The 23,829-nt window shown below is 45.5% G+C and overlaps 1 protein-coding gene across 1 annotated transcript in view; it reads right to left on the bottom strand.

Annotated features, from left to right (window-relative positions):
• The window catches only part of EIF2S3 (eukaryotic translation initiation factor 2 subunit gamma), a 33,383-nt gene extending 10,393 nt beyond the window's left edge, over positions 1-22,990 (bottom strand). Inside the window, exons 1-6 of the mRNA XM_040338268.1 lie at positions 22,864-22,990; positions 9,757-9,820; positions 6,525-6,652; positions 4,101-4,222; positions 3,870-3,964; positions 2,063-2,221 (exon numbers count right to left, since the gene is read on the bottom strand). Coding sequence (XP_040194202.1) covers positions 2,063-2,221; positions 3,870-3,964; positions 4,101-4,222; positions 6,525-6,652; positions 9,757-9,820; positions 22,864-22,932 — 637 coding nt within the window. The 5' untranslated portion in view covers positions 22,933-22,990. The remainder of the gene's footprint in view (positions 1-2,062; positions 2,222-3,869; positions 3,965-4,100; positions 4,223-6,524; positions 6,653-9,756; positions 9,821-22,863) is intronic.
• Between the last annotated feature and the right edge of the window lie 839 nt (positions 22,991-23,829).

Here is a 23,829-nt window from a genome sequence, read left to right as displayed (position 1 = left end):
ATGCAATCAATACCTTGGTGCACCAAGAAACAGTACAAACAAATTGATAGTCAAATAGGGCAGGGAGAAAAACGTTCACTGTTCTGATCCGTGTTGATAGTCCACAAATACCCCCCAGCTGTTGTAAATAAGGGTGCCCGTCTCCAGTGCACACCTGCTGCCAGAGAGGAACACCATCACTTAGACCTCATTTGAAAATATCAGTGAATCATGCAACATGTTCCAAAAGATAAACATAACCTTTAAAAGAAAACATGTTCCACTAGGGCAGTGATGGTGAACCTTGGCACGCCAGATGTTTTGGAACTACATTTCCAATGATGCTCATGCAGGCTGCAGTGTAGTTGAGCATTATGGGAAATGTAGTTCCAAAATATCTGGGGTGCCAAGGTTCACCGTCACTGCAATAGGGTTTCTTCATAAAGAACTGTAAAAACATTACACTGTAGTTAATCGAGGTGTCAGCAGAAACTAGCTATAATGTATCAGTGTTTGATTACATTTTAACAAATACTGACCAGACAGCCATTTCTGCTGAGCAGCACTTAGTGATTGTAAGGTCTTGTAAAAAAAAAAAAACCCAAACAAAAGCACACGTTATACTTACCTCCTCTGTGCAGTTAGTTTTGCACAGAGAAGACCGGATCCTCCTCTTCTCAGGTACCTCTTCACTGCTCCTGGTCCCTTCCTCCTGTCGAGTGCCCCACAGCATGCAGCTTGCTATGGGGGCACCCGAGCCGAGTCACAGCTCCGTGTCCATTCAGACACGAAGTTGCCGTTTGGCCCCACCCCCTCTGCCCTGATTGACAGCTGTGGGTGCCAATGGCACCACTGCTGTGTCTCAGCCAATCAGGAGGGAGTGTCCCGGACAGCCGAGGGACATCGCTGGACAGAGAGGGGACTCAGGTAAATATTAGGGGGTGCTGGGGAGGCTGCAACACACAGAAGGCTTTTTATCTTAATGCAAAGAAAGAAGAAACACTCACGAGGGAACACATTTAACCTCTTGATTGCCCCCTAATGTTAACCCCTTCCTTACCAGTAGCATTTTTATAGCACTGATCGCTGTATAAAGGTCAATGGACCCAAAAATGGGTCAAAAAAGTGTCCATTCAATATATGCTTATTGCAATAGTTTTTTACCACCATAAAACATGTAGTAGAACATATATAGATAGATCTCTCTCTATATATACACACACACACACACACGCCTAAACTGATGACATTTTATTTATTTTTTTAAACCATTATGGGTTATGGATTATAGCAAAAAAAAATTTTTTAAAAACATTTTTTTTATTGATTATAGCACAAAAAAAAAAAAAAAAAAAAACCCAGGTGGTGATCAAATACCACCAAAATATGTAAATTTTGTTTGGGTACAGCGTCGCACAACTGTCAGTTAAAGCGACGTAGTGCCGTATCGCAAAAAATGGGCAGGAAAATCTTCCGATCTGTAAGAGGTTAAAAAGCAGATCTGATATACAGATCAGGACCTCAACCGTTGTGTGTGCTTACCAGAAAGCAAAAATAACAAACATGTTCTACATGCACAATGCAGCCCATATCCACCTCTTCTGGGGTCCCCCCAAGCGATCCTGGCTCCTCCCCACCTGAGTGCCCCAATAGCAAGCCACTTGCTATGGGGAGGGACTTGTGCATGCTCACTCCCAAGCCCACTATGTGTGCCCATGGAATGCATTAAGATAGAGAACCTTGTACTTTTAGAACCAATTTAACCGATTGAGGATTACATTTCTCAAAACAAGACTAATATTTGTTCACAAAGTCAAATCAGTTACCTTTTTGAATGTTTGCAAAAATAACCTCCAATGAAGACTGTCCTATGTGTAAATGGCACTGCATTGGTAAAAAGTTATCACAAACACTACTGTAAGCGCCAAGCTTTAAGCACTGAAGCTTACAGTTTGTGAATTAGGTTCTATCCAACACATAGCACCATCCACATCCATCACATTAGAGGCAGCCTAGTTTTACATAGCAAAATGTCTGAATGCCCTCCCTCCCCGCCCCTTGAGAAAAGATCTAGTGACCTTACCTTGTACAAATGCAAGGATCTGCTCATACTGTTCCTTGGCTTGACTCTCTTTTACCAGGTCGATCTTATTTTGTAAAATAAGAATGTGCTTTAGTTTCATAATTTCAATAGCTGCCAAATGCTCAGATGTCTGGGGTTGTGGACAGGATTCATTGCCAGCTGGAAATTCAAAATTGAAAAGAACAGTTAACATCTGTAATGCATACACAGCTACACAAAATGTAATGGTATGAAAAGTTTATTGCAAAGGACTCCTGCACAAAGAGGAATTCATGGAATGCCATTGCTTAACCCCGATTTGAAAATACTAGTTTGTGGCTTCAATGACCGGGAACAATAATATGGTCAGTAAAATCACACCTGATCTACAGCCTTATTCTTGCTCATCTGTTTAAAAAGCACGGATCCCAGAGACTTGTAATACTGCCTGTAAACTAGCATTTTCAGGATAGGTCAGCAATGAACAGTCCAATGACCCAGGTAGGAGATTTAGAAAGGGGGTTCTTACATCCCCAAAACTTTGATTTTTTTCTGTCTTTTCACCAGGGTCTGGCTTAGCTATCCTTTTCATTACTCTCTTCTGCATATGTAATTTTGAACATCAGCTCTGTCACGTTTTAAGTGTAGCCAACTGTACCTATATGCATTTATTTTTGTTGATCCAACAGTGCAGGGAATATCTTTGTTGTATTATGCTTGATGTTATATGGCACACTTGAATACTTGTATGTACACTATATGTCTAAGGCCCCTTTCCACACTAGTGCGACGTTAACATTTTCAGAGTATGCCTGTGTAAGTGGCATAAAAAAAAAAAAAAAAAAATAAATAAATCAGACCAAAGAAGTGCAGGGACTACTTCGAAGTCGGCACCACTTAAAGGGGTGGTTCCACCTAAAACTCATTTCTAGCAATATATTCGTAAGACCCGTTAAGCCAGCCTACCCGCAGTGTCTTTTTTTTTTTCCCCGTACATACCGAGATCTCGGGGGTCTCGTCCCTAGGCGGTGGGCGTTCCTATTTGATTGACGTTCCTCGGACGGGCGCATACGTGACGTCACGACTTTCCGAAAGAAGCCGAACGTCGCCGCGCAGGTGCCGTATAGAGCCGACTCTATACGGCGCCTGCGCGGCGACGTTCGGCTTCTTTCGGAAAGTCGTGACGTCACGTATGCGCCCGTCCGAGGAACGTCAATCAAATAGGAACGCCCACCGCCTAGGGACGAGACCCCCGAGATCTCGGTATGTACGGGGAAAAAAAAAAAGAAGCCAGCCTACCCGCAGTGTAACGGGTCTTACGAATATATTGCTAGAAATGAGTTTTAGGTGGAACCACCCCTTTAAAGTCGTGCCAGTATGAATGGTAGACATTGAAAATCATGGAGAATGACTTGGCATGAGATTTTGCAGTCCAAAATCGTGGGACAAGTCGTACAAGTGTGAAAGGGGGCTAATGCAAGTTTACTGCTAAAGAATTTTTATTATAATAAGCACACCATACACATTTGTTTAATTTTCTGCTCCCCAACACCTGAAACTGCAGTATTTGGGACTCCGGCAGCGAACAGGGAAGCACAAGCACCAGCGCTGCCCCATATGCAGTTAACCCATGCTTTTACAAGCCACATACTCAAAGTAACAGCAATTACATTTTCTGGTTAAGACGTTGCCTAGCTAGAAAAACGTACTGCGTTTTACTTAGTGGGACGTAACACAAGTTAATCAAGCATTTACTAGTTACACATGCAGAGCAGTGGTTACTATTCACAGAGCACAAAATGACAACTCTAAAAGAATGCACACTCACCTATCAACAACAAAGCTGCATCCATTACAGCTGCACCGTTCAGCATAGTGGCCATCAAAATGTCGTGGCCTGGGCAATCTACAAAGGATACATGTCTGCCAAACAAAGTTATACAATGTTAACTTGCAACTAAAAACCAAACCATTTGCTTCAAAACATTTTTTCTTTAACCCATATTTTGTACACCACCCACAACTTATTCAACCTTGTATATTAAAAATCACCCATTACCTGACTAATTTAAAGTTTCCCTTTGTGTTGGGTAGGTCTGTTGGAAATTCATCAGGGGTGCTGCTGCCACAGGAGCGATAGCACTCAGGCCTAGGACAGCTTGAGTCATCAAGTTTGAAAATCTGCAAAGACAAAATTAATTAGCTGCAAAACACTAGGGAAATAATACAACACTGACTTTCATCATCAAAAAGTCTCACTTAGCAACGATATGTACTCAGCAATTTTCCTTATGTCACAATAATCAAAACTCTAATATGCTGAAACTGAAGTCTGATGGTCTTGAAAACGGTCAAATTAATCAGATCTGAAAATTCTTTTCTATATGGCAGGCATGGCTGGAAACACCTGGGTTGGCACCCCCGCCACTGATCATGCATTGGTTGTTACAGATGCAAGTAGTTTCTCTGGTTGGGTGGATGGTGACTTCAGTGCTCTCTATTTAAGAGTGAATAATGTGAGCTCTGTATTTACCCTCTGCTGCAGAGGGGGAGATTCTATTTGTACAGGTACACTATTTGGGGTAATATTTACTGTTTGTTGGCTCGTTTGTTCTTTTCTCTTATAAAGCCGGGTCTATGCTTCCCTGCCTATCTGGACTCTTTTTCATCAAAAAACTTTGTGAACTGCTTTGGTGCCGCCATCTTATATGTCTTTATCTTTGTTACATGCTGTTTTCGGATGTTTTGCATTATGTGGATATGTAATGTATGCATCATTTCTGCTGGCACAATAAAACTTTTCTGATTTAAAAAAATAAATAAAATTATCAGATCTGGAAATTTAGGTATGAACATCCTAGGGACACTGAAAGCAGTTAAATGAAAAACCCATATACTATCAAGGGCAGTAATATGCCCTGCACTTTTTATATTACGTTAAACAATCAGTATGGAGAGCCACTTTGAATACAACACATGTTCAGGTAGGTCAAACATATAGGAACACCTAAAGGGAACCTCACAGGAAAGTAAGTAGAGCTCCACGATTCTGTCAAAAATGAAAATCACAATTTTTTTGTTTAGAACAAACATCACAATTCACTCAATTTTCACGGCGTAACATCTTTCACATTATACAAAAAAAAAAAAAAAAAAAAAAATTGGGCTAACTTTACAGTTTTGATTTTTCTTCATTCGTTAACATGTATTTTTCCCCCAAAAAATTGCATTTGAAAGAACGCTGTGCAAATAAAGTGTGACAAAGTATTGCAACAACTGCCATTTTATTCTCTAGGGTATGTGCTAAAATATATAGAATGTTTAGGGGTTCCAAGTAATTTTCTATCAGAAAATATACGTATTTTAACTTGTTTTATTACATGGTATTACCTCTCTCCTTTTGAGCTGCGCAATAACCCCATTTGGGAAAATTCTTTTCATCAGTATTTTAACTTGTAAGCAGCAAGTGTCAGAAAAAGGTTTGGTTTTCTAAGTGGTTAAACTGCCTTCATTTACAGACTGAAGTTCATTCCTTTGACAGCTGAGTTAGTGAGTAGAGAGCGGCTCTGCACTATATGAATCAAGGAAATGCTGGGTTTAACATTGTGAAGGGGGGGGGGGGGTTGAATAGAGATCGTGATTTTTTTAACGATTAATCATGCAGCTCTAGTTATAAGGGAGCTAAAACTGCTGCCTTCTTTTTGAAAGTCTTGACTACTATGCAGTCATCTTCCTCCTCGACAGCCATGGGAGGGTCAGGACACACACACACACACACACACACACACACACGTTCTTAGTCAGACCCTCATCGAGCAGTAAAGGGAGGAGAAGGATGACAGTCTTGGAGCTTGCACGGTTCTAGTAAGCAATACACTTCCCACTAGGGTTGTCCTGAATCCCGGTACTAGTATCAGTCTCCGATACTGAGTATTTGCAGGAGTACTTGTACCTGTGCAAATGCTCCTGATGCCTAGTCCAATACCTGGAAATGCAGCAGGGAAGTTATAATCATGACAGCTGCTTCTCCTGCTCTCCCCACCGCGACTTTCAGCTGCTTTATTAAAAACACAGGGATATTGGTGATTATAACTCCCCCCACCGCCGCACAGATTGTTCCCCATGTATCCTCCTCCAGTCCCCACCCCGCGTGGTCTTCTGCTCCCCCTCTCTGCGCTCCTCCGGTGCCCCCCTGCCATGTCCCCCCCCCCCCCCAGATCTTTCAGGATGGAGAGTGGAGGAAGAAAAATTTAAAAATTTACCGGCTCCTTCCATTTCTGAATAAAGAATCAGTGAGTACTTGAGGAAAAAAAAAAAAAAAAAGTACCAATACTTGGTCTTAAAAAAAAAAAATGGTATCGGGACAACCCTACTTCCCATATTAGTAAACTGACAAATTAAACATACTTGACCATGGCACTGCAGGCTTCTGATCTTAATGAGAAGCCAGTCTTGCCACAACAGATTTTTTAAATGAAGTTACCTTAGCATTGGCATAACCCAGTTTGATGGTGATATTTCTTTCCAGCTCATTCTTAAACCGGACAGTGTGTACACCAGAGATGGCTTTAACTACTGTGGATTTACCATGGGCTACGTGACCAATGGTGCCTGCAACAGAAAGAAAATCAGTACACCCCTAAAAAGGCAAAAAAAGAGCCAACATACCATTTACAATGCAATAATATAATAAAAAAAGTTTCCTGGTCTTTTCTTCCCTTCCTTGCTTATATCCTTCCCTTTAAGGCCTCATGCACACTGGACGTTTTTACAGCTGCACACATAGGCTGTTATCAGCGTTTTTTGGGAGGGCCGTTTTATGGCTGGAACCCCCCCCCCCCCCCCCCCCCCAACAGATTTAGTGGGTTTTAAGCTGAGTTTTTCAGCTGTAAAAACGCTCTAACTCTGAAAAAAGCTGAAAAACACAGAAAAATTCAGCTATTCAACATTTATCAGAGTTTTTGAGCCATAAGCTTTGATGGGAGTCTAGTTTTGCCAACAAACGTTACAGCTAAAAACGCTGAAAAACTCATTCTACAGCTTACGCTAGCGTTTTTATAAGTGTGCATGAGGCCTTAGGCTTACTTCTCACAATCCTTGTCATTTTCTTTTCACTGTGCCCAGGAGACATGGTAAGAACTTAAAGAAATCTTCACAGTAAGTTGAATCCCACCTAAGACAATTGTTTCCAGAATTGGTATCCCCACTGAGATTTTCCCCGCAACTTCTTTTAATAACTACTGTAGTATGTTGGACTTCTTCCCACTACCCGTTTTGGTTACAACTTTCAAAAGGAAAGAAAGGTGATGTTGACTCCTTCCAATGTAACAAACAGTGGTGGCCACTCCATAAGCTGCACTGCGCCCCGAGCCCACCCACTTGAGCGACATTAGCAAATTAATATTCGCCAAGTTCTTCCTGCTTCGCCTCCCCGCGAATCAGGATGCGGGTCCTGAGACCCAATTGGCCAGGGAGTCTTAAGACTCCCGGGCAATCAGGTCTCAGGACCCACTTCCTGTTTGGCCAGGAGGAGAAGCAATGCCTGTTCAGCTGGTGGGGTGCATGGCGTTTGTGCAAATGAGGGGGGTAGGTTTGTTTGCCACCCCCCCTACGGTTGTGGGTTTAGGAACACTTAAATATTATTGTCCGTCCCATTGCAAAACCCATTTTCTTTAGATAAGGATAGACAAACTATTCAGACTTCTGTTTGTTTCTTTTTTTAATAATTCATAACCGCTTACTGTAGTAGCAGAGAAACTGTAAGGGCTTGTTTGGCCATGGCAAGGTGTACATCCCATCCAGCTGCTGTGTTGGGCTATTATTTTCCGCCCCCAACCTTGCCACACTCCAGATGCAAGTGTAAACTAGGCCTAAACAAAAATATCCGTTAAACCCAGTTCACACTGAATGCAGCTTTGAAAACACGCTACTTGAGCATGATTTCAAAGTCGCCAGTCAGTGCGATTTCATGTGTGGCTTCCTGACATTTGTGTGACTGCATGCAGATGTCAATGCAACATGAAATCTCCAATAGTGCATGAACCTTTTCGAAGTCAGTGCAAGTTGGAAGAGTCACACCAATTTGAACAGTTCCATAGCCAGAAATAAGGTGCGACTTGTCATGCAACTTTGATCTGTCAAATCACATGACAAGCAGCCCTGGTCTAAACAGGGGCTTTTGTTTTTTTTGTTGTTGTTTAAAAATATCATGGACGGTATGGAAAATATTTGGAATGAATAGCTGATGGATACAGGTAATAAAAGCACCCTTAGGCCTCCTTCACACAGGTGCTTACTTGCACACATAGGATCCCAGTGTTAAGAATCAGGAAGTTTTTGCAGCTGAAACAGATGTATGCGAACAATGACAGCAGGTCAGCCTGACCAAAGTAATGACAGGCTAAGAGGAACTGTTGTGGTTTGCATATATCTGCATAAGTGGTTAGGGAAGAAAGGATGTTCAAGCCTGGATATATCTTACTGCATCCAGGGTCATTCATTTGTCGCTAGCCGTATGCGACTGCCGAGATTGCGGATATATACAGGTTTAGCAGCTGCCACTGTTCGCATACACCCGTCATTCCAACCACAAGACTTTCCAGATTTTTGCCACTGTAATCTGATGTATGCAAGTAAATGTTCATGTAAAGAAGGCCTTAAAGGGGTTGTAAAGGTAAAGAAAAAGAAAAAAATACCTAAATAGCTTACTTTACCTTAGTACAGTCCTCCTTATTTCTTCTGTGAAATGCTCACTTCCTGTTCTTCTGTCTAACTCCACACAGTTATGTGAGGCTTTCTCGCTGGTGTGGAGTGCCATGCTCGCCCCCTCCCTTGGACTACAGGAGAGTCAGGACGCCCACTAACACACAGCTCATTTCTCTATCTGCAAAGTGGAGAGCGTCCTGACTCTCCTGTAGTCCAAGGGAGGGGGCGAGCACGACACTCCACACCAGGGAGAAAGCCTTGCATTACTGTGTGGAGTTACAGACAGAAGAACAGGAAGTGAGGATTTCTTAGAAGAAATAAGGACATTTAAAAGCAAAATGGAAGAATGAGGTAAGTGAAGGAGGACTGCACTAAGGTAAAGGAAGCTATTTAGGGAAAAAAAATTTGTACCTTTACAACCCATTTAAAGGGGCACTAAAATGATATTCAAGTATATTCTTAAATCAGAAAACTACCTTCTATTGCTCTCAGCCTCCTCTAAACTACCCAATTCCTTTCTTGTTTGCTGCTGGATCAGAATACCTGTTAGATGCAGACTACATTCTCTCTCTAGGAACTAGTATCTAGAGGAACATAGCCACCCTCTCTTGCCCACTCCTGAAATGGACCAGGGACTATAGGATGTGTAGTGTGCAAAGAGCAGGGCACTCAACTGCAACTAACATGCAATGCTCATTCTACATAAACTGAAGTGGGGGAGGGGAGAGGTTCAGGAGCTCATGGAGGACGTTACAAGGATGCAGAAAAAAAAGACAGTAAAAAGCAATTTGAGAAAAATAGATTACAGGGCCAATAGAAACTGGATGTGTATAGATTTTTGGAGAATAAAGCATATCATTTACTGTTACATTAAGGAGATGAGCTAGATTATGTGACTAACACCAGGGCAACTAAAGAACATCGGCTTTAAAAGAAAGAACAGGAGTATGAAGAGAACTGTATTTTGCTGCATTGGCTGCAAACATAACTACACAAAAGGAATATATTACCTATGTTGATTGTTGCTTGTCTGCTGATGATTTCCGGCGAGAGGGGTGTCAACTTAGTAACATCCTGTGAAAAAAATGTAGGTGGCATTATCGTATTGTTTATAATATATATCACACACACACACTTTAAAAACACATCAGATCTTTATGGGGAAAAAAATCTCATGCTGGATATCTATATGGACTGGGTAGTGTGTTAGGAATGAAGGATGCCCCATCGTTGGATGCAAAAATGATCAACCTACAGAGGCATGAATTCAAAAGACCACCCGAAAATCAAAGTGGGGAAAAAAAAAAAAAAAGATGCAGCAAGCTAGTCCATTTTACTGAAATGGCATTGCAGCAACTCAAAATGGTACGTGGTAGTCTGTATGGCCCCCCAAGTGCTTGTGTGCATCCCCAACATCAGGGCATGCTCCTAATGAGACAACGGATGGTGTCCTGGGGCATTTCCTCCAGATTTAACCAGAGCATCACTGAGCTCCTGAAAAGATTTAGGTGCAATGGACTGAAACAATGTCTCAGAGGTGTTCTATTGGATTTAGGTCAGGCCGGTGTGGGGGCCAGTCAATGTCATCAATTCTAGGAAATGGCTGCATACTCTCGCCACATGAGGCCGGGAATTGTCATACACCATGAGGAACCCAGGACCCACCAGCGTAGGATGGGTCCAAGAATTTCATCCCAATACCTAATGGTACTCAGGGTGCCATTGTCCAGCCTGTAGAGGTATGTGCGTCCCTCCATGTATATGCCCCCCCAGACCATCACTGACCCACCACCAAACCGGTCATGCTGTTCGCATGTGCCCGCCTATATAAGTTTTTTTTCATTCATTTTTCAAAGTTCTCCACGGCTTCTCAAGACCCTTTCACATGTGCTCAGGATAATCCTGCTCTCATCTGTGAAAAGCATGGGGCACCAGTGGCGGACCTGCTAATTATGGTGTTCAATGACAAATGCCCATCGAGCTCTACTGTACTGGCACCTTTCCGGGGGGGGTGTTGGACTAGAGGTCGACCGATATATTGTCGACTGTTATATCGTCGATTGTTGTGGAAGCCAAGCCGAATTGCGTCCGCCAGCAGTACTGACCAGGGCCCTGCTCCCACAGCATGTAAAATGAATCCTTTACCTGCACGGCAGCCGTATACTGTACAAGAGAAGGAGAAAAAGTTTCACTGGCACCGCACTGCCCCGCCCCCCTACCCCTCCCCTGGCGAGCTATAGCAGAAGAACAATAACATCATTAGCATGTGACAAGCCCGAGCCTCTGCTGCCTGACTAGTAACTCCCCCCAGCAGGAGATCGTGACCAGCACTAGCCAAGCTTCTCTTCCTTCCCTGCTGAAGGGAGCATGCTGGCTGCTTGTATTTTTTTTGTGATAGACGCTGATAAGCTGACCAGCCAATCTGCATGCACCTAGACCTATCAAGTGCATGCAGATAAATACCAGGAAGCAGCATGGATGGAGGGTAAGTCACAAAAATTGAGTGTGTGTTACTGTGCCCCCCCCCTGCAGACTTTATTTAAACTCCTTTTTAAAGGGAAACCTGGCTGAGGCTGGCATTGAGAAAATGGATGAGGATGACTGGGTAGATATGCGAGTTACATTGTGGAGATCCTCTTCACAATGTAACTCATCCCCACACAGAGTCATCCTCATCCATCTTCACAATGCAACGCAATCATCTTCACCCCCACCCAGCACCATCCACCCCACTCCAACGCATCCCCTGCACCATCCATTTTCACAATACATCGCCACCCACGCCCAGCACCATCCATCCCTCTCCACAACGCATCCCCACCCACGCCCACACCATCCATCCCACTCCACAATGCATCCCCACCCACGCCCAGCACCACCCACCACTCTCCACAATTTTGAAATATCGGTATCGGCCAGAGAAAAACCCATATCGGTCGACCTCTAGTTTAGACATGATACCGGTCTCAAAGACAGGTATCCTTTCCCACTTCCGGGTGCTCGGCCGCGGTTTCAACGCAGGGCTACTTCCTCCTCCTCCCCTGGCCGCCGGGCTAATAGGAGAGAGGAGCGGGGCCTCGCGCATGCGCAGTAGGGTTCCCGGCGTGAAGCCGAAAGGCTTCACTGCCGGGTTCCTTTACCCGCAATGGCGACAGCAGCACCCGACAGCTGATGGGAAACATCAGCTGCAGTGCCAACATCAAGGGATAGCAGGACAGGCAAGTCTCCATTTATTAAAAGCCAGCAGCTGCAGTATGTGTAGCTCCTGGTTTTTACATTTTTTTTGCCCGGAACACCCCTTTAACAGTATTTATTACCAAGCAAAACACTTGTGTAAGAACCCCGATATAGAGTTGCCATTCTCTTTTGGGCTTCATACTAGCTGCATGCAATGACATCACTTAGGCCGCGTACACACGGTAGTTTTTTGTGATGAAATAAAACAAAGTTTTTCCATCATGAAAAAAACAAACAAAGTTTTTCTAACCATCATAAAACGACGACGGCACTCTGTTCCATTCAAGCTCCCATCTCATAACTTGCTTCTGAGCATGCGCGGGTTTAAAACGTCATTTTAGCCCACACACAATCATTTTTTATGACAAAAAAAACGACATAAAAAATTGAAGCATGTTCGAATTTTTTTTTTGGTAGTTTTTTAGAAGACAAAAAACGATGTGTAGCCCACACACGATCATTTTAAATGACGTTTTTAAAAACGTTGTTTTATTTCATCACAAAAAATGACTGTGTGTACGCGGCATTAGAGTAAAACAGTATTTCTAGATTCAGAAATATGCCAATGGGAGAATACTGGATTCTCAAAGAGATCATTTACTTCATCACAAAATATTCTTAATGAGATGTCTGAAACAAAATGTTCTAAGTTATATACACTATTGTTGCGCTATAAAATGTTGTTGTCCATAGCAACCGCATGCTTGCTTTCTCTCTCGACACTACACAAATGACAGCTGGGCATCTTTTGTAGGCCACTTAAAGCGACACTAAACTCTGATTAAAAAAACTATACAAGTATGTATTCAACTTAAAGCGGGGGTTCAACCTATGCAGAGGGAAGATGATTGACGGCCGGCTATGGCGCGTCACGCTTCCCGAAAATAGCCGAAATAGGACTTGGCTCTTCACGGCGCCTGCGCAGTCAGCTCCTAGTCTGTGCGCAGGCGCCGTATAGCGCCGTGAAGAGCCGAGACCTACTCCGGCTATTTTCGGGAAGCCTGACGCGCCATAGCCGGCCGTCAATCATCTTCCCTCTGCATAGGAACGCCCATTCCCCGCGGGGAGTCTGAAACTTCACTACGGGATTAAACTGAGTACGGCGCCAAAAAAATAAAATAAAGGCATACTGTAGCTCACGCTAGTATGGTAGAAACTTGTTATTTAGGGTGAACCACCGCTTTAAAAAGTACCCGTTATTTCTCTCAGCCTCCTCCAAATCCCCCACTTTCTTATTTTGCTGCTGAGACCTGACTTTGTGTTGGAAGGCGGTTACATTCTCCATGGTCCCACTGTATGTCTGAATGTAGTCACCCTCTCTTGCTCAACCCGAGATGGATTAGGGACTATCTACTATGGGATTTGTAACATGCATAGAGCAGCACATGACCACCACCAATTATTTGTCCCAACTAACAGGACATGGGAGGGGAGAGGAAGGTTCAGGAGCTCACATGGTACATTACTAGGAGGCAGAAAAACACTAAGAAACAAAATTAATGAACAAGAGAATTACAAGGCTATTCGGTAGAGAATGTGTATGGATAACATTTTTAGAAAATAAGGATATTGATTAAAGTGATTATAATTTTTCCACATTTTATGTTGTTACAGCCTTATTCCAAAATGGATTAAATCCATTATTTTTCTCAAAATTCTACAATACCCCATAATGACAACATGAAAGAAGTTGGTTTGAAAACTTTTTTTTTTGTCAGCTGTCAGAAGTGAGCAGAGAACTTTCTGCACTTGTTACATGGAATGGGGAAATGCTGTTTTAGCCCTGGTTCACACTGATGCGATTTGGCATGTCAAACTGGCTGCTATTGCCCACAATGGAAGCGTCTGAATCGGTGAGACGCCGCACCAATTCCAAAAAGTTATTTCAGATGCGATTTTAAATAGACATCTGTTCAGGAAACCACACAGATGTGTCTGAAATCGTTGGACTGACACGCAGCAAAAACTTGTACGATTTCAATCCTGCAGCAGTGTGAACCTGGGCTGAAGAGCGGGAGGGAGGTAGAACTGCGATTTAGAATGGCTGCGAGTGCTGACTGAGCTTTTTCAGTCATACCTCTTCAACAAAAGCCATATGAACTGCCGGCTTCTGTTGTACACATGGGCCGAATATTGGCCGGTTTCTATAACTGCCCGATAATGCCCGACATTCAGTCCATGTGTATTAGGCTTTAGCTTACCTCTAATCAGCCCTAATTAACGCCTTCACCTTTTCCTACTGTATTTTGCTTACTGTATTTCCAACCAATTTAAGCAGTTCTTCAGCCTTTTGGATAAAAAAAAAAAAAAAAAATTAAAAGTCAGCAGCTACAAAGAACCATAGCTGCTGACCTTTAATAAAGACATTCACGCATCCAAGAATCCAGTGGCATCCTCACTCAAACTGCTTTTTTTGACTTTTTTTTTTTGGTCCAGGACATCGGCAAGTTTTCTGTGGGCAGCCAGCTTCACAACTAGCCACCCATTTTGAATACGCAAACTTTGTGAATGGTACCACAGCTTTCTAGGACATGCGACTAAAACCTTGGACTGCGAGCATAACTTGTTCCAGAAACGTGCTTGTAATCCAAAGCACTTGTATATCAAAGCAAATTTCCCCATAAGAAATAATGGAAACTCAGATGATTCGTTCCACAACCAATTATTCATAGGTCCTTCAGTTTATAGTCCATATATAAAAATTATAGCACAAGGTGTAACCATAATTTTGTGTAACCATAAAATGTCCAGCCACAAATGGAAGCCTTCCCAAGGGGATTAGAACCAAAATCCAGCAGGAGCTACAGAGTATAAAAAAGAAGAGAGGCACCTCTAAGTGTAGCAATAAGTTGCTAAATGTTGTACCTTCATTAAATGTAACAATATTGCTACACTTAGAGGCTCCTCTTTTGTGTGGCCACTATTATTTTCCAGCACTGCCTTAAACCTCTTGGGCATGGAGTTCACCAGAGCTTCACAGGTTGCCACTGGAGTCCTCTTCAGCTTCTCCACCATGACATCATAGGGCTGGTGGATGTTAGAGACCTTGAGCTCCTCCACCTTCTGTTTGAGGAAGTCCCATAAGGTGTAGGTCTTGAGACAGGCTTGGTCAGTCCATCACCTTTACCCTCAGCTTCTTTAGCAAGGCAGTGGTTGTCTTGGAGGTGTGTTTGGGGTCATTATGTTGGAATACTGCCCTGCGGCCCAGTCTCCGTTGGGATGGGATCATGCTCTGCTTCAGTATGTCACAGTACATGTTGGCATTTAGGAGAGAGCGATAATACAAAAATTTAACACAACTGCTCCACATTCACACCTGAGCCTAGGTTCACACTGCTGCGAATTCAAATGCGCGATTTTACCGCGATTTCGCGCGCAATTTAATGTAAATCGCGGCCCGAAATCGCAAAAAGTAGTACAGGAACTACTTTTTGAAATCGCAGATGCGGCGTCGCACTGATTAGGACAGTGCCATTGCCGACAATTGCCGCCGATTTGAGATGCGATTTGACATGTCAAATCGCATCTCAAATCGTTCCAAATCGTACCCAGTGTGAACCAGGGCTCAGACCTTGCAACACTGACAATTCACAGAACACCGGGGAGGGAAAAAGTCCAATTGAGCCTAATTTGGACATTTTCACTTAGGGGTGTACTCACTTTTGTTGTCAGTGGTTTAGATATTAATGGCTGTGTGTTGCGTTATTTTTAGGGGACAGCACATTTACACTGTTATACAAGCTGTAGACTTACTACTTTACCATTTCTTCAGTGATTTTTTTCCTTGCCTTTGTTCCAGTTTAAGGCTTTGTTTACAAGAGGGATGATGCCTGCATAGCGTGAACGGACCATACCCAGTTCAGCTGAATTTGCACAATTTCCAACCGGCAATGCAGTCCGACTTTGGGGATGATTTGACAGACATCTGTGCGGGTTCATGCACAGAGGTCTTTTTAAATCACCCCCAAAGTCGCCAAAAGTAGTACAGGAACTACATTTGGGAATCAGTGTGAAGCCGCACCGATTCGGACAGTGCCATTTGCCAGCAATTTGGAATGTCAAATCGCATGCAAAATGTGCCCAACGTCAAACGTGGGCTAATTCAACAACATCCTTCCTGAGGATCATGACCAAAACTGAACTGCATATCCAAGCCATGCTAATGTTTTGTAAAGGAGCAGAACATACAATAATTGATTTACTAAATTTAGTGCAGCTTTGCATTGTGGTCAATCAGCTTCTAACTTCAGATTGTTCAATTAAGCTTTGACCAAAAAAACAAAAACACAAAACTGGAAGCTGATTGGTTGCTATGCAGAGCTGCACCAGATTTTGCACTCAAAAGCCCATAGAGGCTGACCACAGGTTCACATTTAGGTCCCTTTCACACGGGCGCCTCCGCTTAATGGAATCCGCTAAACAGACGGATGACAGGTCCGTGTCGGCTCCGCTATGCACCTCCGGGCCCACTCTCCTCTATGGGGAAATCAGATGGAAACGGACCACATCTGCTTTCATCCATGACATGTGTCCACTGACATCCACCGATCCAGAGACGACAATGCAGTATCCAATCAGGTCCACCTGAAAAACGAACAATCTGACAGCCTGCGTGAAAGGCCCTAAAGCAAATTGTGTCATCGGGAGTTTTAGAAACCTGACATTAGACTCTGCTTGTCCAGAGTGTGTATGCATTGTGGTATTTTTGCTCTGCAGGCACTGCCATGTTATCTGCAGCATCACAGAAGGAAGGAATAGATTATACATTTCAGCCCTAAAGATGACCACATGTGGACACTTTGGGATGTTGTAAAGCAACTGTTGCCCGATGTTTGCTTATGACCTTCATCCACACCGCTGTGTTTAAAGCAGCAGTGAAGAGAGCGATCAGTGAAAGCTCAACACCAAGGCCCCTTTCAGGCGTTTTAGTGCTAAAAATAGCACATAAATAACGCCTGAAATAATCCTGCCCCAGCATTCTCAATGTGAAAGCCTGATGGCTTTCACACTGAGGCGATGCGCTGGAGGAAAAAAAAAACTCCTGCAAGCAGCATCTTTGGAGCGGTATAGGAGCGGGGTGTTAACCGCTCCTTCCCATTGAAATCAATGGGAAACCGCGGTAATACCTCCAGCAATGCGCCTCTGTAGAGGCGCATTGCGGGCGGTATTAACCCTTTTTCGGCCGCTAGCGGGGGTTAAAAACGCACATGGGTTTCCATTCCGGGCGCACCCCAAAAGTCATTTTTTCGACATCCATAGACGGCAAATTTATGACTCGGCCCCGCCTCCCGTGTCTTGGATTTGATTGACAGCAGCAGGAGCCAATGACGACAGGGACGCACCGAGGATATGAAGGGGCTCAGTTAAGTAAAAACGGGCAGGCCGGTGACTGGCAGGTGTTTTTTCCCCACCTTAAAGCGGGGGTTCTCCCTAAAAAAAAAAATTTTTTTCCTAGCATCTCATTCAGCATAGTAGCGTGAGCTACAGTATGCCTTTATATTTTTTTTGGGCGCTGTACTCACTGTGTAATCGCGTAGTAAAGTTTCAGGGGAATGGGCGTTCCTATGCAGAGGGCTCGTGATTGACGGCCGGCTATGGCGCGTCACGCTTCACGGAAATAGCCGAAATAGGTGTTTGCTCTTCACGGCGCCTGCGCAGTCAGCTCCGATGTCTGTGCGCAGGCGCCGTATAGCGCCGGGAAGAGCGGAGACCTACTCCGGCTATTTTCGTGACGCGCCATAGCCTGCCGTCAATCACAAGCCCTCTGAATAGGAACGCCCATTCCCCGCGGGGAGCCTGAAATTTTACTACGCGATTAAACAGCGAGTACGGCGCCAAAAAAAAAAAAAAATAAAGACATACTGTAGCTTGCGTTACTATGCTGAATGAGATGCTATAAAGTTGTTTTTTAGGGTGAAACACCGCTTTAAAGTGGAGGTTCACCCTAAAAAACAAGTATATACTATTCAATCCAGCATACTGCCGACATGTACAGTATGCTGGGGGGGGGGGGGGGGTTCCGGTTTACATACCGTAGTATAGGTATTTCCCCCCCTGGCTTCCGGGTAGGGAATCCCGCAGGAGTTCCTATTCAGAGACTAAGTGATTGACATATGACAAAAGCTTCACCCCTGGCGCATAATGCGCATCACCGGTTTCCGAAAGAAGCCGAACGTCGAGTCGGCGCTATACGGCACCGACGTTTGGCTTTTTTGGGAAACTGGTGACGCGCCTTTTGCGCCAGGGGTGAAGCTTTTGTCATACGTCAATCACTTAGTCTCTGAATAGGAACGCCCGATCCCGCGGGATTCACTACCCGGGGGGAAAATACCTATACTATGGTATGTAAACCGAAAAGAAAAGAGAACAAAAAAAAACAGCATACTGTACATGTCGGCAGTATGCTGGATTGAATGGTATATACTTGTTTTTAGGGTGAACCTCTACTTTAAGGCATGGGATGAGAGACTCAAGAAGTCCTTCCAGGGGGAAGACCTGGAAGGACTTCTTGAGATAACACAGGAAGAGTCAACAGGACAACTCTGAATATCTGACAGCATTAATATATATTTTCTTGGGGAGAAATAAAACAATTGTAAGTTTAAAAAAACAAAAAGGGAGCGTTTAAGAGAAATTCATTGTTAAGGTATACATAAAACATTTAATAGACTGCCTGGACTCCTGTGGGTTCAGCTCACACCACTGCACCTTGCTTTGTAGGGTTCCTATGAAATGGTAAAAGTGATTGTTCAGGTGGAAATGAGCTGATCCAGCAGCTGAGCTCTAGTAATGGAGTGCGGTGCTTATTCTGGCCTGGAGGGGCATGTGGAGAGTTTAGAGCTGAATGATAAGTTGTCTATCACATGTCTGAAGTACACAGCAATACAAACAGAAATCACACAACACAGCCTCTGCTTGTATCAGGTCATCAGCTGTGTATATGACCCCAGTTCAGTCATTAAAGCGGAGGTTCACCCAAAAAAAAACACTTTGGACCATCCATACTAGCATCAGCTGAAGTATGCTTTTTTTTATGCGCTGTACTTACTTAAGTTTCGTTTCAGACACCCGCGGCGAATGGGCGTTTCTATGAAGAGTGGACCATGATTGACGGCCGGCTATGGCGCATCCCACGTTCCGAAAATAGCCAGAGTAGGACTCGGCTCTGCCCGGCGCTATACGGCGCCTGCGCATCAGACTAGAAGCTGACTGCGCAGGCGCCGTTTAGGTCGGCGTCCTATTTCGGAAAGCATGACGCGCCATAGCTGGACGTCAATCAAGTACCCCTCTTCATACGAACGCCCATTTCCCGGCCGGAGTCTGAAACGAAAGTTACGGATTAAACCGTAAGTACAGCTCAAAAAAAAAAAAAAAAGGCATACTGTAGCTGACGCTAGTATGCTCGTTTGTATGGTAGATCAAGAAAAAAAAAATTTCAGGGTGAACCCCCGCTTTAAGACATCCCCAGCTGTACATATGACCCCCAGTGCAGTCCTACAAGCAGTCCCGGCTGTACATGTGACCCCCAGTGCAGTCCTACAAGCGGTCCCGGCTGTACATATGACCCCCAGTGCAGTCCTACAAGCGGTCCCGGCTGTACATATGACCCCCAGTGCAGTCCTACAAGCGGTCCCGGCTGTACATATGACCCCAGTGCAGTCCTACAAGCGGTCCCGGCTGTACATATGACCCCAGTGCAGTCCTACAAGCGGTCCCGGCTGTACATGTGACCCCCAGTGCAGTCCTACAAGCGGTCCCGGCTGTACATATGACCCCCAGTGCAGTCCTACAAGCGGTCCCGGCTGTACATATGACCCCCAGTGCAGTCCTACAAGCGGTCCCGGCTGTACATATGACCCCAGTGCAGTCCTACAAGCGGTCCCGGCTGTACATATGACCCCAGTGCAGTCCTACAAGCGGTCTCAGCTGTATATGATTAAGCACAAGATGTTTGTGTGAAATGCATCTACGTGACCTCATGATGGTGTCTTTGGCGTTATCAATTTGAACAATAGAAGGCAATCGGAATTCCTAGATGTGCAGCCATTTCTTTTCTTACAAGGTCCCAGCTGTTTATAGAACACCAATCCAGTCATACAGGCAGTCCCAGCTGTTTAAAGAACACCAGTCATACAGGTGGTCCCAGCTATACACAACCCCAGTTCAGTCTAGCTAAACAAAGACCAGTCCTACAGGTGACCCCAGCATTATATAGAACTTCCAAATCTAGTCCTGTAGGCAGCCCCAGCTGTGCATATAACCCCGGATCAGTCCTGTAGGCAGCCCCAGCTGTGCATATAACCCCGGATCAGTCCTGTAGGCAGCCCCAGCTGTACATATAACCCCGGATCAGTCCTGTAGGCAGCCCCAGCTGTACATATAACCCCGGATCAGTCCTGTAGGCAGCCCCAGCTGTGCATATAAACCCGGATCAGTCCTGTAGGCAGCCCCAGCTGTGCATATGACCCCAGATCAGTCCTGTAGGCAGCCCCAGCTGTGCATATGACCCCAGATCAGTCCTGTAGGCAGCCCCAGCTGTGCATATAACCCCAAGTGCAGTCCTACAAGCAGCCCCAGCTGTACATATAACCCCAAGTGCAGTCCTACAAGCAGCCCCAGCTGTACATATAACCCCAAGTGCAGTCCTACAAGCAGCCCCAGATGTACATATAACCCCAAGTGCAGTCCTACAAGCAGCCCCAGCTGTACATATAACCCTAGTACTAAAGGTGGTCCCAGCTACACAAATAACCTCAGTGCAGTCCAGCTAAACAAAGACCACTCCTACAGGTGACCTCAGCTGTATATAGAACCCAACAGGCAGTACATGGAACCCCAGATCAGTCCTGGAAGAGATCCCAGCTGTACATATAACCCCAGATCAGTCCTGAAAGAGGTCCCAGCTGTACATATAACCCCAGATCAGTCCTGGAAGAGGTCCCAGCTGTGCATATAACCCCAGATCAGTCCTGGAAGAGGTCCCAGCTGTACATATAACCCCAGATCAGTCCTGGAAGAGGTCCCAGCTGTACATATAACCCCGGATCAGTCCTGTAGGCAGCCCCAGCTGTGCATATGACCCCGGATCAGTCCTGTAGGCAGCCCCAGCTGTGCATATGACCCCGGATCAGTCCTGTAGGCAGCCCCAGCTGTGCATATGACCCCCGGATCAGTCCTGTAGGCAGCCCCAGCTATGCATATGACCCCGGATCAGTCCTGTAGGCAGCCCCAGCTGTGCATATAACCCCGGAATCAGTCCTGTATGCAGCCCCAGCTGTGCATATGACCCCGGATCAGTCCTGTAGGCAGCCCCAGCTGTGCATATGACCCCGGATCAGTCCTGTAGGCAGCCCCAGCTGTGCATATGACCCCCGGATCAGTCCTGTAGGCAGCCCCAGCTATGCATATGACCCCGGATCAGTCCTGTAGGCAGCCCCAGCTGTGCATATGACCCCGGAATCAGTCCTGTATGCAGCCCCAGCTGTGCATATGACCCCGGATCAGTCCTGTAGGCAGCCCCAGCTGTGCATATAACCCCAGATCAGTCCTGTAGGCAGCCCCAGCTGTGCATATAACCCCAGATCAGTCCTGTAGGCAGCCCCAGCTGTGCATATAACCCCAGATCAGTCCTGTAGGCAGCCCCAGCTGTGCATATAACCCCAGATCAGTCCTGTAGGCAGCCCCAGCTGTGCATATAACCCCGGATCAGTCCTGTAGGCAGCCCCAGCTGTGCATATAACCCCGGATCAGTCCTGTAGGCAACCCCAGCTGTGCATATAACCCCAGATCAGTCCTGTAGGCAGCCCCAGCTGTGCATATAACCCCAGATCAGTCCTGTAGGCAGCCCCAGCTGTGTATATAACCCCGGATCAGTCCTGTAGGCAGCCCCAGCTGTGCATATAACCCCAGATCAGTCCTGTAGGCAGCCCCAGCTGTGCATATAACCCCAGATCAGTCCTGTAGGCAGCCCCAGCTGTGCATATAACCCCAGATCCATCCTGTAGGCAGCCCCAGCTGTTATATAACCCCAGATCAGTCCTGTAGGCAGCCCCAGCTGTGCATATAACCCCAGATCAGTCCTGTAGGCAGCCCCAGCTGAGCATATAACCCCAAGTGCAGTCCTACAAGCAGCCCCAGCTGTACATATAACCCCAAGTGCAGTCCTACAAGCAGCCCCAGCTGTACATATAACCCTAGTACTAAAGGTGGTCCCAGCTACACAAATAACCTCAGTGCAGTCCAGCTAAACAAAGACCAGTCCTACAGGTGACCTCAGCTGTATATAGAACCCAACAGGCAGTACATGGAACCCCAGATCAGTCCTGGAAGAGATCCCAGCTGTACATATAACCCCAGATCAGTCCTGAAAGAGGTCCCAGCTGTGCATATAACCCCAGATCAGTCCTGGAAGAGGTCCCAGCTGTACATATAACCCCAGATCAGTCCTGGAAGAGGTCCCAGCTGTACATATAACCCCAGATCAGTCCTGGAAGAGGTCCCAGCTGTACATATAACCCCAGATCAGTCCTGGAAAAGGTCCCAGCTGTACATATAACCCCAGATCAGGCCTACAAGTGGCCCCAGGGGGACACATAACCCCAATCCAGTCGCACAAGCAGTACATGGAACCTCAGCCCAGTCCTACATGCAGATCTGTGATGAGGTTTTTGAGGATGAATATCTCCATGAGAAGGCGCAGTGAGATCATTATAGTCGGGGAGGCGGTCTCCACCCAGCCAGAGGCCGGCACATGAGGCAGAAGATAAGCCTCGGCCAGCACGAACTCCAGCCATGAGTGATATGGGCCCCCTCCTTCACACACATCCTCAGCCACCATACAGCTCTCTATCCCGGCCACAGAGCGGGCAGAACATACTTACCAGAGTCGCCAAATCCTGCCTGGATAAATGAGGCTGCCCCAGAGTCACTCCCGGCTCGTCGCCCGCCATCTTGGTGAAGAGGAAGTCGCTAGCAGACGGCAACCAGTCCCAGGATGCTCACTAAACTCACTTCCGGGACATGCTGCGTTCCATGCCTCGTCCCTCTCCAAAAACACGCCCCTGACAGCTCAGCGCTGCCGATAATTGGCGATACGCTTCTGGTAGGAGGTGTGGCGGAACAGACGGCACCCTTTCACTCCCAGACAGAATCTAGTGAGATATAAACCAATGCTAAACTCCAGGGGTTGTTCATTCATTCCGAGCGGAGTGTGGTGAACCGGAAGTGTTCTTATCTGGGGTCATTAGAGCCCCCTCCTCTCTGCACGCACAGTACAGGAGCTGATGCAATACTGACACAAGACAAGATACATCACATTGTATAGAAGGCAGAAGATACAAGTCACAGACTCCTATTATTGGGGGTTGTGTTGGCTTCATTCAATGCAAATGTTTATCTGTGGGAGGGAATAGTCAATAATGAAATTTTCTTTCAAATATATCTTTACATGCCGCTATAAAGTGTGTTGGTAATAAAAGCTCAAAATGAGGAGCCAAACTTCATATTTTAGTGACCATTAAAGGGTTAACTTCACCTTTACCAAAATCTGCCTATGTAGATAAGGAGTGTCTGTAGAAAAAAATCAAACTTTGCTACTCTGCCCATAGTTGTAGGGCTGGGAAAAAAAATCGATTTGATTTTAAAATCGAGATGGTAGGTCAAATCGATTCATATTTAAAAAGAAAATCGATTTGTTCGATTTTTTTTTCCCCCCAGGACCGGCACTGACACCGCGCCGGTCCTGAGGAGCTGCGGGCAGGAGTTTATAGGCGAGGCCGCGGCTTCGGCCTAGCCACGGCCTCGCCTAAAAACTCCTGCCCGCAGCTCCTCAGGACCGCCGCAGTGTC

The sequence above is a fragment of the Rana temporaria genome, chromosome 2 (genome assembly GCF_905171775.1).
Source record: "Rana temporaria chromosome 2, aRanTem1.1, whole genome shotgun sequence".
Lineage (NCBI taxonomy): Eukaryota > Metazoa > Chordata > Amphibia > Anura > Ranidae > Rana > Rana temporaria.
The sequence above is the reverse complement of the archived record's forward strand: the minus strand, read 5'-3'. Positions and strand labels throughout refer to the sequence as shown.